At 36.6% G+C, this 17,702-nt stretch overlaps 1 protein-coding gene across 1 annotated transcript; it reads right to left on the bottom strand.

Moving 5' to 3' along the window:
* Nucleotides 1-9,429: 9,429 nt before the first annotated feature.
* LOC120523442 lies at nt 9,430-17,257 on the bottom strand. Its single transcript, XM_039744756.1, has 6 exons — nt 16,751-17,257; nt 12,340-12,993; nt 12,043-12,180; nt 11,699-11,839; nt 11,342-11,497; nt 9,430-10,494 (listed from the first exon to the last, which is right to left on the bottom strand). The coding sequence occupies exons 1-6, from the start codon at nt 16,826-16,828 to the stop codon at nt 9,430-9,432; spliced, it is 2,232 nt and encodes a 743-aa protein (XP_039600690.1). The 5' UTR covers nt 16,829-17,257.
* Between the last annotated feature and the right edge of the window lie 445 nt (nt 17,258-17,702).

Consider the following 17,702-nt stretch of genomic DNA (forward strand, 5'->3'; position numbering starts at 1 on the left):
ATGACTCTGATATTTCCTCAGTCCCCTCAGAAATGGCTGCTTTATAGTCTAAATTAACTGAACAAGATGCTGGATTCAGGAGGAGCAATCTTAGAATCATGAGTATTCCATCAAATGCTGAGAAAGCAATATGTTGCAATCTTTTGAGTCACAATGGTTGCAGTGGTTCCCTCCTCTGTCCAATGTCAAACCTGACAGTCATGTCAGCTCATCATATTAAAAACAATAAGAAGGCCAACACTACTCATCCACTTCCAGTTATTGTCAAGTTTTTAACATATTTCACTGGAAAATTATCTTGCAAACAGGATAAATATATCACTGTTGAGGTTCATAAGATGCTGTTTTTTCCGGATAATAGTCCTCAGAGCAAACATGCCTGTGAGAGGATGTCTCATGTCCTGATGAAGATTTGAAACGTCAGCATTCAAAAGCCTTTCTTTTGTATCCATCAAGAGTTCACATGACACACACGAGGTCACAGCAACTTTTCTTTAATCCCAAGTTGGCTTTGGAGATGATCAATACATTTCTTTCTGACTCCTTCTCGTTTCAGTTATTGCCTGTTAATAGTGTTACCATACCTGAGTTCTGATTACTAAATGCCTTTTGATGTTATTTCTTTCTTTTAGAATGTTATGTATTTAAACAATTTAGTATTGAAAGTTCTTTTCTGAATTCTGTTGTATTTTGATGGAGGTAGTTTGTTGATGTAGGTTTTATTGTCCTGCATTTTCCCTGGGTCTGATTCAGGTTAAGAGCTATTGTTTTTATTGGGTTTCTACTGGGTTTTTAGGGGTGGATATTCAGAGATGGTTGATGTGTGGTCAATGTCTACCCTGTAAAACACATCACATGTTAATGATATATTACAACATAATAAGGCAGAGGTAGCGTTTTTATTTTTCAAGAAAACCATCTCATTTCTGAAGATGCACAGGGCACTTCACTCCACATGTTATGTTGTTGCTACTTTGTCTTTCACATCCACCTATAAGAGCAGCATTATTACAGCAGAAGATTCTTACCTCCAGTGGTGATGACAAGGAAAAGTTCTGCTACATTTTGGTTACACCGGGTGGCAGGAGCCTTGCTTGCTGCTCAATTTTCTTGCCATGCTGTGCAGAAATAATTTCTTCTTAGATGTTGTCAAAAACATTGTATCATTTGTTTGGTTTGAACTTATTGTTTTATTGACGCAAATTCTTTTATTTACCGACTCCTCCCCTGATTATTCAGCATATACTACTCTTCTCTTCCACTGTGGCAAAATTTGTTTCCAAATTAGCACTAGTTAATTCACTTCAACTCCTTAAAGATCTATGAAGCATTTTTCTAACTTTTCCACAAATCTGAAGTCTCTCTGTAAACTGATTACAAATCACTTGCTTCTGACTGTCTTAACTAGGGGTGTACCGATACTAATTATTGGTATTCATATTTGTCCAATGCTGCTCCATTTTTTTGCTTTTTCCAAGTACCAAAAGAGCATTGGACTCGAAGATCAGACAGCAGAAAAATTTAAGGAACAACTGGGTGAAAAATATAAAATGCTGCAAAAATGTAAAGTGGTTGGAAGTAAAGCAGCAAGTGGCTGGACTTATCTTCTTGTATAAAAGATGTGTAAAGTATGTAGTCGTGGACAAACATAACTTTTTGCAGAAAAAATGAGGACACCAGTTGTACAATACAACCCCTGTTAAACACACTGCTCTAGCATGCCAGTCAGATTTTCTTATGTGTTTGATCTTTGCTTTTTAATGCAGGGTTATTTCAGATAGAAAGTTATTTCCACCAAAGTTGTCGCATACTAATTTGAAGTTAGAATATGTCTGAATTTATATTACAAAAAAATAAAACCTCCCCACCTGGCTTCATGTTAATATAGTCAGTGTGATTTGCTTGAGGATTGCCCTTTGCAGCGAGATGCTTAATCAAGCTTGGGGTGTCTCTACACATTATACTGAGACACTACCAATGACAAAGAAACCACTATGTACATATTCTAATAACATAATAAAGAAAATAGTATTATTTAGTGTGAGTAAACTGACACTAACTGATAAAAATCAGTCTGTAAATACTTTGTGAGAACATGCAAAATCTATGCAGACCTGGTGCTGTGAGGCAGGAATGACAGCTCTGCACTACCACTATGCATATGTTAAAACATCTGCACTAAACTTACTAAACCCAACCTGATTAAATGTAGATAAATTGGTGTGGCTAAATTGACTCTAGTGTTTGTGTGTGTGTATGTGTTTATCCTGCAATAGACTGGCACCCTGTCCAGGGATTGTTCCTGCCTTGCAGCTGATGCATGCTGGGATAGGCTTCAGCTGTCCCATAACCCAACCCTAGATAATCTGGTTAGAAAGATGGATGCATGGATGGATATCTGTAACGTCTCATCAGTTCTTGTCAGTGAACAGCATGCACACATGTGCATAACCAATGCAGCGGCATTGGGCAAAACCGCTGCAAAGTAACAAAATAAGCTTCCTTACAGTGAAAGGATATAAGCAATTGTAAATGCGACTTTTTTCAGTTATTACTGTCTAGTTGTCTACAGAACAGACAGAGGAATTCACATCTGAGCATAAACCTTCAATGTTAATGATGGTGCTTGCCGATGTTTCTCTAAGATGAATCCACACCTCTGACACTGAAAGGTAAATGGCTGAATCTCACAGTAATATTTTGCTTTTTATGTTCACTATTTTGCAATATGTGAGTAATCTCAATAACATTTTTGGTTTGAATATTGGACATATTTGGTAAGTTTTATGGCTTTTTTGTTGTCAATGGGACCCTGCTACCCATAAGCTCTATTTTTAAAAAAACAAGTGAGGGCTAGTTATTTTTTTGAATTTATAAAATATGCTTCACTTTTTTTTAATTTAATGGAACAAGTTAATATATAGCATGATATTGAAGAACTAACATAAACATGAAAAATACTGTACTAAATAAATAAATAAATAAATAAATAAATAAATAAAGAACAGTATGAAATTCTGAAACATAGTCTTTTTGATTACTATATTTTGTGCATGCTGAAGTTCCTGTTTTTGTCACCATTTTAAAGCATTTTTTAGTGTATTTTAAGCAGCACACCACGGTTTACAGATGCACTGTGGCCAAAGAAGAGTAAAAAAATGTCAATAATACATAAAAAAAAATGCATACAGTGAAAACATTTTTGTACTGTACTGTTGTCACTATTCTAAAGAGGGATGCAGATAAGAATAATGTTTTATTGTGTGCACATATCAATGAATTTGAACTTGATTGAGGTGTAAACTTATCTTTTGAACATAATATCCCAAGAACAAGCAGTATTCTCCAATCTTGGGTAAGCAATATAGTCTGCTTATCTAATTTGGCTACTTTAGCACAAAATCTTCTGTCAGTACTGTGTACCAGTTTGGACAGTGAAGGGCTTTTAAGTGTAGTTTCAAGAGTTATAGATTGGAGAAGAAACAGACTCATCTGCCATACAGCTAAAATGTTATTGTTGTTTAAAAGGAACCTTACGGAGCCCCTGAGGGGACATGGTGTAATTTTTTTTCTGGGGATTTTTCTGGTGCACACCAAATACTTTCAAGTGCGCACCAGATAGTATCAAGTGAGCACCAGATAGTTTCAAGTGCGCACCAGATAGTTTCAAGTGAGCACCAGATAGTATCAAGTGAGCACCAGATAGTATCAAGTGAGCACCAGATAGTATCAAGTGCGCACCAGATAGTTTCAAGTGAGCACCAGATAGTATCAAGTGAGCACCAGATAGTTTCAAGTGAGCACCAGATAGTATCAAGTGAGCACCAGATAATTTCAAGTGAGCGCCAGATAGTATCAAGTGAGCACCAGATAGTATCAAGTGAGCACCAGATAATTTCAAGTGAGCACCAGATAATTTCAAGTGAGCACCAGATAGTTTCAAGTGAGCACCAGATAATTTTAACCGCACAGTAACTGAAAGGGGCATAATTTGTGATGCATATTAGTTGTGTTTTATAGTTGCACTTAGGAAAAATGGAAATTGGAGACTTCATAGAAGTATACTTTCAGCTTGGTCTTAAACACAAAGAGATAGTGTTTGTTCTTGCAGTTCGTCATGCATACATTATCACTGAAAGGCATTTAAAACGTATATTGAAGTCTAAAGGTCTATTTCGTCGTAAGGTCTACAGCAACATTGAGGAAATTATTACATTTATACAGCAACAATTGCAAAGTTCAGGTCAGCTTCATGGCTACCGATGGATGCATGCAAAATGTCAAAGAAATGGTTTACAAGTGAAGAAGGAAGATGTTCGTCTGATATTGAAGGCACTAGATCCAAGAGGAGTTTGTCTTAGAAAAGCCAGAAGACTCCATCGGCGTAACTATTTTGCAAGAGGACCAAACTATATATGGCATTTTGATTCTTATGACAAACTTAAGCCATTTGGTATTTGTATAAATGGTTGCATTGATGGGTTTTCCAGAAACATTATTTGGTTGAATGCATTTACTACAAGCAGTAATCCAAAAATTGTGGGAGGCTACTTTGTGGAAGCTGTAGAAAGACTCGGAGGTTGTCCTAAAATAGCCAGAGGAGATTTGGGTACTGAAAATGTTTACATCAGAGATTTTCAAAGGTTTCTCCGCTGTAATACAAATGTACGGAGTGCCATTGGCAGCTACTTGGACGGAGCCAGCACTGCCAATCAACGAATAGAAAGTTGGTGGGGACTTCTAAGGAGGGAGTCAATGGAATTCTTCATCTCTTTGTTCACTGATCTGAAGGACAATGGCATGTTTGATGGATGCTTTCTAGATAAAAGTATTCTTCAGTTTTGTTTCATGGGAATTGTCCAGGTAAGATAATTAACATGAAATACTTTGTCTTGTATATGTCCTTTAGAATGTACACAACCAATTTTCTGTGACATGAGTGAACTAATCACTTGCATTTTTAAATTAGAACACTTTACTTTTTTTGACAGAAAGCCGCAATAATTACAGTGGGTGTAATGTGTGTGCCTGAAGAATGTATATGATAGTTTAGTGATGTCACATGAGATGTGATAGCTGCGAAGAAAAGAAACCCTTCTAAGTTTTTAGTCCAATATGCATGGAAGAAATGTTGCTTTCACAAAGAGAAGCTGTTTACAATTGAATGCATTTACAGAGTGTTGTAGACAACTTATAGATTGTTTATGTCTTACAGAGTGGGCGATGACAGCAACTATGGTATCCAACTAACAGCTAGAAACAGCACAGCTATTATTTAAGATGATGCCAAAAAAAGTTATTAGCTGAATATATCCAAACAAATGATTCAAAGGCATTTAAAAGAATGTATCCGCTGGACCGGGCTCATGCAAAATGAACAATCACCTGGATTAGTTTAAAGCACCGGTCGTAACACGTTACGGTATTCGAAAAAAACAAGTATAACTGGATATTTGGGCTGTACCGTTGGCTTCAAGAGTTACAAATGCTCCACGTTAAACAGTTATCAAAACACAGTGCTGTGTTTAATAAATGACAGATGGGTATAATGTTTCAAATGATAAATAGTAAATTAGCTAGCATTTGAATCAAAAGGAACAGGTACTTGTGAGCACTATCCCAGGCACTCCCAGACGCTGACCCAGTGCTGTACCATTCACATGCTAAATCATATGCAACCAATTTTTGTAACCGTTTGGCAATCTTGCGGTTATATCCATTTCGAGAAATCCTTAAATTATAGAATGGAGCTCAGTAAGTGTTTAAACTCTGACAGTTTTTTTTAAAAAATCTGCAAATACTATATGATTTTGCTCTCATTCATTGGTAGCGTATGTTGTGTAATTTACTGTACTGGTTTATTGCTTGCATAATTTGAACTATATAAATATGATTATTTTATTATTATTGTTTTACTTCCTTTGTTTCAGATAGCTTTGTCTTCATTTAATTAAATATGTAGATGGTACTGTTGCATTTATCTTTTTATTCACAACATTTAAAACCTTTTATCAAACCTGCTTTGTTTACCCTCAAGTATTGTCCATTCATCCAACCATTTTCAAACCTGCTTCATCCTGGCCAGGGTCGTGGAGAAGCTGGAGCCTATCCCAATAAGTGTAGGGTGCAAGGCAGGAAACAATTCCTGGATAGGGTGATAGTTCATCACAGAGTGAACACACACATACACACACACAAATGCACACACAGACATTAGCACCAATTTAGCATCTTTCTGTAAATAGTTTTGTTCATCCATCCATTTTCTAACCCGCTGAATCCAAATACAGGGTCACGGGGTTCTGCTGGAGCCAATCCCAGCCAACACAGGGCACAAGGCAGGAACCAATCCCGGGCAGGGTGCCAACCCACAGCAGGACACACACAAACACACCCACACACCAAGCACACACTAGGGCCAATTTAGAATCGCCAATCCACCTAACCGGCATGTCTTTGGATTGTGGGAGGAAACCGGAGCAAACCCACACAGACACGGGGAGAACATGCAAACTCCACGCAGGGAGGACCCGGGAAGCGAACCCGGTTCTCCTAACTGCGAGGCAGCAGCGCTACCACTGCGCCACCGTTTTGTTCATTGAATTCAATAATCAGTTATCCTTTATTGACAATCTTTGAGTATGGTATATGCATTTGAGGGTTGTATTTTATGTATTGTATTTTATTATTGCTTTTATGTAAGATACTTTGTTTCACATTTCACATTTAATAAATCCAGTTTATTCTGGTTGGTAGAACTTTTATTTATTTAGATCTGTAACAGGTTTCATAAATAACCATGAATAGATGATAACAGATTTTTCAAATCTGAAAGGATTTATGGTTTCAAAAGGACTCTTGCTGCATGCAATACCAGAGGTTAAATTCAGGTTTTCTTGATCTGTTGTATCCTGCTAGACAAATAACTTATACATTAAAGATTTCAGTTTTGTCTGCATATTAGGAGCCATTTTCAAATTCCATAAAAAAATTTAATATAAAAACACTCACAGAATAAAATAGCTTTTGTTTCAAGAATGGTTCTACAAGGAACCATGCACACAATACAATAAAGTGTCACATTGGAACCATTGATTTTAAGAGTGTAAACTATGAAATCAGGGGTGGTATTAGGATTTTAGGGCAAGTTGGGGGCTAGAATAGAACCTTGTCTAATATCCAAAATGGCTTGGACTGGCCATGGGCATTGTGATGTTTCTAAATAGTTAAAATAATTAAAACAAGACTCAGACACAGAGTTGATAGCTTTTCTCTACAGCCACATTCAATTACACTGCTGTACAAGAACATTATCCAGTGCTTTTTGTCATATTCAATCTTGATATAGCACTTGGATTCAATTGCTTAACTTGCTTTGCTTTCCCACTTCCTTTCAAGCCATCACCCCAAAAACCCCTGCCAACCACTTCGCGTCTCTGCCTCTCACGTTGTGAATAGGGGGGCTGAATGCAAGCTAAGGAGATGTGGTTGATCCTCAGAAACCCCCTCTTAAATGGTGATACAATGGGAAACAAATACATTTTTTTACTTCCTCTATGCTCGATCAGCTGGCTTTGTGCTGCTGCTTGTGCCGTGCTGTGTAATCTGCATGTTGCACCATGCTTCGAAAATTTAAAAGCCTGTACAGCAGCTGTCCTTTCGCCTCACTGCCTTGTCTCGTGAGACGTTAAAGCGTCTCTGAGAAAATCATGTCTCAACCCAAGATTTTTTTTTATAATAGATATTTATAAACACTACAGTTTACAGAGTAAATATTCCACCCATTTAACTTGGCTTCACAAAGCAATTTTCCACTGCCCAATTTCTGCAGCTATAGCCACATGTTCATCATCAATGTATATCCTACTCCATTATCTTGCCTGTCATTTCCAAATGTTTTTAAGAAAAATATAAGTAAATGTAATTTTATAAAGGGTAAAAGGCCTGTGTACCAATGAATAAATTCTATTTTTTTTTAGATATACAAGTGGTAATGCTTTTTAGCTAATTGGTTTATTTTTACATTCTTTTAATAGGATGAACTTGATCAGACTGTGCAAGTATGGAATTCACATATTATCAGACCTTCAAAAAATGATAAAGTTCCCAGCGGTCGTCCAAACATCATGTACTTGATGCCGGAGTTATATGGGACTGAAAACTTTTTGTCTCCTGTAGACAAAGCTGATCTTCAGCTGTGTAAAAGAGCTTGCATATTTCGATCAACAGTTCCATGTGACCCTGATGTTTATGAGCTCTGTAATATTACCATGGTGGAAATGCAACTGGCTTTCCCAAAAGACACCTATGAAGCATTAGATTTATACATACAATTGAGAAATGTTATAAGAGCATCACTCTGAAATTGCATTCAGGTTTAACAGAAATGCAATTCTGAACTATCATCTTTAATCTCCAATCCACATTAATGCAAAATGCACATGTAAACATACTGGCATACAATTTTTAAGAAATAAATTGAATTTGGATAAGAACATTTTTTGCATGTAATGAAATTTGTAAGACCCTGAAGAAGAAGCATACCACAAACAGTTGTTCAAAAGTGTTTAATTAGTAGGTACTATAAAACATAACATTCACACAATAAATCATTTGCCTTTATAAATCTCTACATCAGCTACAAAATTATGCACTTCTCACCAAATTGTAAAACAGCAGCAGTGCAAACTGAAACATTTTCAATGAACAGCACTATTGCAAGGAAAATATATTTTCAACTATACAATATGTAATAACTTCACTTTCAATTTTTGGATGAATGGCTTGTCCATTAAATACAAAACTGCTAAACTCAAAGCTCAAAACCTCAGGAACCAGGTATTCTACATTATCTAGAACCTATGCAATTTCCTAAATACCTCTTTAGAAAAACAGAGAAAACAGTCAATGTATCAAACAGCAGATCCTTCTATAAGATTCAAAAAACAATTCTTGATTAATGTATGTGGACCTTTATCAAAATATTTTTGTGGTATAGTATACAAATTCACTCTGAAACATTTTAGATAAGTCAAACAACTTGCTTGTTGGGTATAATTTCAAAACTGAATTTAAAGATCACGTGTGGTGCTATTATACATCTCCAGAGGTAGGGTGGATTCTGCTATAATGGGACATTACGTGATAGGTAACAATTTCCTTTCTACAGTATTTTCAGCGGATTCTTACTAGTGTACTTCTTTTAGTTGAAGTAAAATAAAATACCAAAGCCACTCTAAGTAAGAAATGTATTTGTTGAATTAATGAATGTGTTTTATCATTCAGGGTCTCTGCTACATAATCTAAATACTGTCCCACATTACATAATATTCCATAGTACTTGGCTCCGCACTGCCAAACCTTGGAATAGTGACCTAAAAGAGAAAAAAAAGAACACCTGAAAATACACATTTTATGCAGTGTGCATGCCTACAATATATCCATTGCAAAGCAATTGCCAGACAGAATATTGTCGAATTCTGTACGAAACTCGGGATATGAATTATAGGTGCATGGCAACTCAAGAACTGCTCCACAAGTATGAGCTACAGGCCTTCGACTAAGACCGGACAAATTATTGAATGCTACTTCAATTTTCTCTTTGCACATAACATTTGAGCCTGTGCAAAACCTCAAGAAGGTCTCAAGTCTTCTCTGGTCTACACTTCGCACATAGCGCAGTAAATGATTTAAGACTACTTGCTCATGCTGGCTCAAGAATTCTTTTGATGGTTTTAAAATTTGTGCTACTTTCCTGTTTGTTGCCTTCTTTGACTCATACAGCTTCAGTATGCTTTCTTTATTTATCAGATTACAGTGCATGACTGCTCTAATAGATATGAAGCAATCAATGATGAATTTTGGCTCTTGCAATAAAACTTTGTGAGCCATTGTCAAAATGGCAGACTGCATATTATCTTGTGGAGGCAGGATGTGAGCTCCCATTCTTGTGAAGAGGTCAATTAAGTCTTCCTTATTAATTTCATCCATGTTGCCCTGTAATGCCTTCTCAACGCATTCTTGCTCTGCTGAAGACAAGCATTTTAGAAAGGATGACATCAATAGGCTTTCATCCACTGCATCAATTCCCTGAATACAGGCAAAGACAAATGCTTGTGAAAGTCTGACAGGTATAATACCATGGTCCACATAACCTTTACACCATATTCTGCCAACAGCCTGCCATTCCTTATCTGAATAGTCTGGCCTGAGTCTGGGGACCCGTTCCTCCTCTCCTTCACATTGTTCCATAAACTCCTCCCAAAAGGCTGTGTAGGCTTCCCTTGATACTCCATCATCATCTATTGCCTTCTCAAAGACAAACTCAATTCGCAATATTACATCCAGAACTTTAGGTTCCTTGAAAACATTCATCATATCTTGAATTATATTTACACGTCTTATTTTTATTTTCTGGACCTCTTTTATACTTTCATCCCTAGCTGGTTCATCTGTTGAAGCCACAGGTAATTGTTGATCATTCATTATGAACTCCTGCAAGACAAATATTGTATTAGACTTGATATGACATATAACAGGATAAGAGCAAAGCCTACATGGTACAACATATCAAATATGGCAACAAAATTTTGGTGTTCTCCGTTTAGTACTGGGACATTTCTTATTCTATACTTATTCATAAATGCAATGTGCTGTACCTCTGGACCGGGAAGCAAAGAAAAATAAATCTACTTAACATAATAGGTCAATAATATAATTCATATTTAAAATCACATCAAGCAGTGCAATTTGTAAAAGAAGGCATTGATTATTAACTACAATAATACAATGCAGTTAGTAGTATAACTAGGTTTATCAGTGTGCTTGATTTATCAGAATATTCACTTGTAAATTAGAGACAAGTGGGTTTTTAATTTATTTTTTTTGGGATGGGGGGTACAAATGTTTCATTCCAAATAAAATATAGGTAGCACGGTGGTGCGGTGTGTAGCGCTGCTGCCTCGCAGTTAGGAGACCTGGGTTCACTTCCCGGGTCCTCTCTGCGTGGAGTTTGCATGTTCTCCCCGTGGGTTTCCTCTGGTTTTCTCTCACAGTCCAAAGACATGCAAGTTAGGTGCATTGGTGATCCTAAATTGTCCCTTGTGTGTGTGTCCTGCCTGGGGTTTGTTGCTGGGATTGGCTTCAGCAGACCCCTGTGTTAGGATATAGCAGGTTAGACAATGACTGACATTACTGATTTTAACATTGTGCAACCTACACTGAATGTAGGACAATTACAGATACTAAAAGTTGAACTGACCATAGCATATGTTATTATAAACAATATTAAAGAGTTGACTTATCAAAGTTTTTCTGAAACTCAAGAAAGTAACCTACATACCTGATCTGGGAAATGCCATGAAAGTGTAGACATAAGAGCACTCTCACTGTTATCATACATGTTGCCAAACTGAATCTCAGGATCTTCCAATGATGTGTCAATAGCAAGTGCAATTTCAAGTTTGTCAGAATTATCAATAGGCGAGCTGGATACAAACTGCACAGACAGATATAAACACATTTTACTCTCTTATTATTTAAAGTAATAATATCCTGTTTCCACATCAGTAGTAACAACAATTAGAGGCATGACCTTGGGTAGCACTAGGTACATAATCCCACAAACAAAGAGCTTGTTGTTCCTGTTCTGATCATACTATATATATATTAGCAAAAATGAAATCAGACTATACCTTACCCTGCTCAGCTGCTCATGTGGGCATTCATCATGGTCAGTATCTGAAGATATTCTTCCATGACCACTACCATCATAATTTTCATGCACTTTATTATCTGTCCACTTCATCTTTCTTACTGATTTCCTTTTTACTGTAGTGACCTATTCAAAAGAATACCAATAACCCTCAATTACAATGTACTTCCACAATGTAAAGCTACAGAACTACAAAAGAAATTAACAGCTTAAATTCAGACTTTACATCTTAGAAAGTATAAAGCTTAGAGATCATATATTTTAGTGGCTGAACTGGAGATACTGTATGTAAATCTGAAGAACGTTCAATGAAAACCTACTATGCATACCACACTCTGCTCTTTGTGCTGTGATTCATCCATCTCAAGAACTGAAGATATGTTTCCATGGGAATGACCATCAATCTTTTCATCAACTCGAACATAGCTCTGCTTTCTTAGTTTTGGTTTTCTTTTCATTACACTGGCCTTTTAAGAAAACACATTAGTGCTAAGTATTCAGCAGTGTGAAAGCACTTTTAAAAATATGTACTGTAGTATTATCCCATTATTTTTCACAAACACTTCCAATATAATTTGAGCCCAGGTCTTGTGATAAACATTTAGGATATAGGGTGTACTGCATACCTTTCTCAAATTGATCTGGGTTGACCCATCAGGCACAAAGTCAGAATCTGTATCTGAAGAAATGACAAGGGCTAGCCGCTCATCAATATCTGTTTTCTTTGAACAAAGATATAGACGTAACATTCGTAGTTTACTCTGTTCATAAAGCTGACACAGTGTGACTTCTGGAAACACAATATTTTGAGCAAAGTCACGAATTTCAAAAACAAATTCATCTGCAGACCCTTTTGAAGAAATGCCTTTTGGGAAAAACAGCTGCTTCCCAACACCAAGAAGTTCTTCAACTGTTGTATTTTTTTTGGCAGCCAGGTGTCTTGTTCCTCCTCCGTTTTTTGTTCGTATTTGGTGATACTCTCCATCCTGGAAATTCAACCACCCCATTTCCAGACGGCGATTATCTTTTGATGCATACTTATTTCCAAAGGCAAATGATCTTTTCGATATATACTTGTTATCAGTAACCTCTTCTGCTGCTTTTTTAAAGTTTGCCTTTAATCTTTGCAGGATCAATGATTTTGCAGTTGATTCTCCCCCACTGGCACCTAGAGCAGTGTTCTGATGACAAAAAGCTCTCACTGCAATACAATCTCCATATTTGGGGATATATGCTCTGAGTTCTTCATCACTCATGACAGTTATGACACTCATGTCAATCTGCAATGAGAAAAAAAATCATGAAAACACATATCTTGCTGCAATTATTTGGTGTTTAAAAGTCATTCTGTTTTAAAGTCTAATTGTTTTAAAGGTCCCTTTGTCCCATTCCCATCTGACAGAAGGTAATGAGCATCCAAACCAGTTCTGCTAGATACTATATCAGATTCTACCCCTTGGGGGGCCAGACTCTGAACTCTGTGCTAGCCCCTTGCCCTCAAATCTGCGTCTAGTATTTATATTTATTTATATGCAATACATTTATTACTTGTTGAAAATGATTACTATCTATTCACTTACCTAGTATTTATTTTTTGTGTATTGATGATATGACAATAAAGCTAGTTGATTTTACATGTATAGTGTATGCCATGAACAATTCACAGTAGGATTTTGCTGTGGCCTATTCTACTTTAGCATACTCTCAGCAGCCACTTTTTAGAAACATCTACTCTACTCAAATCAGAACATACCAGACTTATTGCCATGCATAATTTGTGGTAGCCATTCTTAAGCCCCCATCAAAATTAGCATCTCACCACAGGACTACTGTTGAAAGGGTATTTTAGATGGTAGGACAAAACAGCAGTTACAGCAATGCTGTTGTTCTTGATACAACTGCATTAAAACCATACCTACCACCATAAAGCTATGCGAGTGCTGCTGTTCTAATTTCATCCTCTCAGGAGTGGGGATCGATCTGTTCTTAACTCAATTTTTCTTTTTGTAAAAACTTGATTGCTTTATGGATTGTAATAAAATTAATAAAATAAAAATAAAAAATAAATAAATAATTTCATCCTCTCAAAAGTAGTTAGTTAGCAATGTTAAAGCAAATAAATGACATCTGCATTCATTCAGATGGATGTTTTAGGGGTGTACTCCGCTAGAAGAAACAGCTAATGCAATGCAAAAGTTTACTCACACAAACTACTAACCCACTTACTATACAGAATCTGAAGAGGTGAAGCATACTTTACTTCTGTGTTGTAAATTTTTCCAAATCTAATTTACAGGTCTTAAAGTTAAAGTATCTGTGTAAAACTGAATAATAAATGTTGCTTTTAATAACCAAATGTAAAAATACAGAAAAAATTACATCCCTTATATGATTAATACAGAACATAACAACGCAAACATAGCAAAGCTTATTTCGCTCCATTAAGTCTTCAAATTTCATTAAATGTGATTGAATGGATTGATGTACCTTGCAGTGGACTGGAAACCCATTCAGAGTTGGTTCCTACATTAAGCCAGTGCTGCAACAAGTCCTACCACCATTTCATTGGATTAGGAGAGTTTAACAAAATAATAAATTAAAAGTTTGTCAAAAACCCTTTATCCTAATAACCAGATTAGAAGACACTAAAGAGAACACAGTGCTCAGATCCAAATTTCCCTTTGTCACTGAACAAAAGGGTCTAAATTATAACATACAGATAATTTTGGGTATCTACTCTTGCCATTTTAACAAGAATAGAACTACACAGCTATACATAGTATTGTATAACATACTGTATTTATTAAAAAGAAACAAGAATAGAATATTTTCTGAATACTGAAAATATGTTATACATTTCAATTGCCAAAATATAGTTATTCCTACCTTCCTATTACTACATTCAAAAACTATAAAGTTACAATGGGCCAGTAATGATCTCAGCAGCATTAATAGCAACATACAGTAGGAAGCAATAACTATGGATGACGCGCCATTGCAATGTACAATCATACACACACAAGCAGAAAATTCATCAGGGGTGTTGCGGGTAACAACCATTACTATTATTATTACATATACCAGTAAAATCCCCAGGAAGAAACACATAATTTCCCCTCATTACCATTAGTATAAATAAAGTATCAGTTTATCTTTAATGCTTTATTAGTAATAACATTTAGAAATATGGCAACCTCATGGAGCAGACACTTTTTAGAAACATCAGTGATGCAGAGGTAGTCCTTCTGCCTCACAGTAAGGAGACCTGAGTTTGTGTCCTGGGTGCTCCCAGTGTGGAGTTTTCATGATCTCCCTGTTTCCATTTGAGTGTCCCCAGAATACTCCAGTTTCCTAACATGGTCCAGAGACATGAAGGTTAGGTGTATTGCTGATGTTAAATTAGCCCTGGTGTGTGTTTTTGTGTTTACCCTGCAATGGACTGGCGCCTTATCCAGGGATTGTTCCTGCCTTACACAATAATTTCTGGGATAGACTCCAGTTTTCCAACACTCTTGCTTTGGATAAGCATGTTTAGAAGATGAATCTTCTGGAGCTTAAACCTAATTCCGGCATTGTCACTGGCTGTGTTTGCAATGCGTGAACCTACCCAGTGACATACAGGGGCTGTTTACTGTTCAAGGCACTGTGCTGCAGACATATCAAGCAATAGCACTGCAAATGAGTAAATGTCAGTTCTATGTGAGAACAGATGCATAAACAATAATGTTAGATATTACTATAACAACAAAGATGCACTGTATATGATACAAATGTGCCCAATAAAATGCACAATACAGTATATGCATTTAATCGCAATTCAAGCAGTGCCTTCAACAGTATATGAGAAAAATAACAAAATGAAGAATTTTATGATGAAAAAAAAACTCTAAATTTTATAAAATTACCATTGTCACCATCAACAAATAACTGGGCTATATACAACTATATATGTTGCAAAATCATTAACTACTCATTTACTTTACCATCGAGTTCAAGTTGAGCTGTTGTCCTATTTATTTAAACATTGGAACAAGTATAAAAAGACTTTTAAGCAATCAACAATTGTGACATGTGTAGGTCAGTGACTGGAGCTGCCTTCACAGTTTCAGAATGCTGGTTTTAAATCTGATAGATCCATTATTCTAATAAAGGGTGTAAATGTATACAAATTTTTGTCTTTCAAATGCTGGAGACAAGGTCGCACTTTGGCTTTTGCTGCCACATAATGATGAACAGATAAAACTAATTCCATCTATCCCTTTTCAGGCTTTTTAACGTTCGGGCTTGTGGGGACTCAGTTTTTATCCCAGCATCTTTGCGAGAATTATGGAAAAAGTCCGGGCCAGTATGTCTGTTAATTAACAACTTTAAAATTGACCCGTGTTATTCAGTGTAGGTCTCTGACTGTGTCGATAAAGTGGGCCATGTTCATAAAGCGGGCGCCACTTGAGACGGCCTTCTCCTTGCCCAAACACTAACCTTAAGGTCAATAAAATAGGTCCCTGATGTTAAGTCACTATTATAGGGCTAAAATGATAACAGGAATGTGAAACCTACCTATATGCCTAATTTTAATTATTGTGAAACAACCAAGTGGCGTCCGCTTTCTGAACAAGAGCCCGATAAACTAACCTAGCTGAGTGAGTCGCGAAAAAAAGCGCAAAGCAAGGGGTTAGCGTAAAAACTGTCAGTATTTTAATCAAACCAAAAATTCTCTGAAGGTACTGTACTAACAACTTTTAGCTATTATGTGTAATTTAACCCGGTACATTTATGGTCTCAGTACCCCTTTGGAGAAACGAGCGTGATTTCAACCGGTAAATAAAATGTAACTAAAAAGCACGTGGAGTTTGTACCTCTAAGTGAAGCGAGCGCGAGTAAGAACAGGAAAAATATCGCAGATCGTGTCAAGCAAGTCAATAGTGGTTGAGAAACACTGATGTTGTCTACATTTCTGTCAATACTAAAAGTATACAGTTCTGCTTAAAAATCCATTATTTTAAAAGTATCGGTAGTTGCCAAGGCAAATTGACCTACCTTGTCGTCTTTGAGTCTCTGTATGTCTTCTTTTGCAACGTTTCTCGACTCTAAAAATTCAAAAATGCCTTTCTCCATTATGAACTTTATACGTGAAACTGTGCACTGACAGATATTTTTTTAATATCTTATAATCCCTATACAAAGCCCATATGTGAGGCCCGTAACAGTATCAAGGGGTGCGCATGGAATAGTTTCTGGTGCACACGCGCAAGTATCATTCGCGCTCTTGAAACTATCTGGTGCTCACTTGATACTATCTGGTGCTCACTTGAAACTATCTGGTGCTCACTTGATACTATGTGGTGCGCACTTGAAACTATCTGGTGCGCACTTGAAACTATCTGGTGCTCACATGAAACTATCTGGTGCGCACTTGAAACTATCTGGTGCTCACTTGATACTATCTGGTGCTCACTTGATACTATCTGGTGCTCACGTGAAACTATCTGGTGCGCACTTGATACTATGTGGTGCACACTTGATACTATCTGGTGCTCACTTGAAACTATCTCGTGCGCACTTGAAACTATGTAGTGTTCACTTGAAAGTATCTGGTGCTCACTTGATACTATCTGGTGCTCACTTGAAACTAACTGGTGCGGACTTTAAAGTATCTGGTGCTCACCTGAAACTATTTGGTGCTCACTTGATACTATGTGGTGCTCACTTGAAACTAACTGGTGCGGACTTTAAAGTATCTGGTGCGCACCAGAAAAATCCTCAGAAAAACAAATTGCACAATGTCCCCTCAGGGGCTCCGTAGAACCTGTCTCTAACATTTGAAATCTTAGTTAAGGATTTCACTGTATTTCAGTTGCAAAGAATTACAATTAGGCTGCAGTTTGGCTTTATTAATTAAAATGTATCATTTTTGAAAAGATTTATAACTACAGTTGGCTTAATACTGCATTTAAAACATTTGCAAAACTTTTGATCATTAAAAGAATAT

Source organism: Polypterus senegalus, chromosome 2, assembly GCF_016835505.1.
Source record: "Polypterus senegalus isolate Bchr_013 chromosome 2, ASM1683550v1, whole genome shotgun sequence".
Classification (NCBI taxonomy): Eukaryota; Metazoa; Chordata; class Cladistia; order Polypteriformes; family Polypteridae; genus Polypterus; species Polypterus senegalus.

What these genes read in the sequence shown, in the direction of transcription:
- LOC120523442 (XM_039744756.1), bottom strand. Translation starts at nt 16,828, where the DNA reads ATGGAGAAAGGCATTTTTGAATTTTTAGAGTCGAGAAACGTTGCAAAA. An exon ending in AGCACAAAGAGCAGAGTGTG is followed by an intron (nt 11,840 to 12,042) that starts GTATGCATAGTA and finishes TCTTTTGAATAG; the next exon opens with GTCACTACAGTAAAAAGGAA. An exon ending in CATGGCATTTCCCAGATCAG is followed by an intron (nt 10,495 to 11,341) that starts GTATGTAGGTTA and finishes TTTGTCTTGCAG; the next exon opens with GAGTTCATAATGAATGATCA.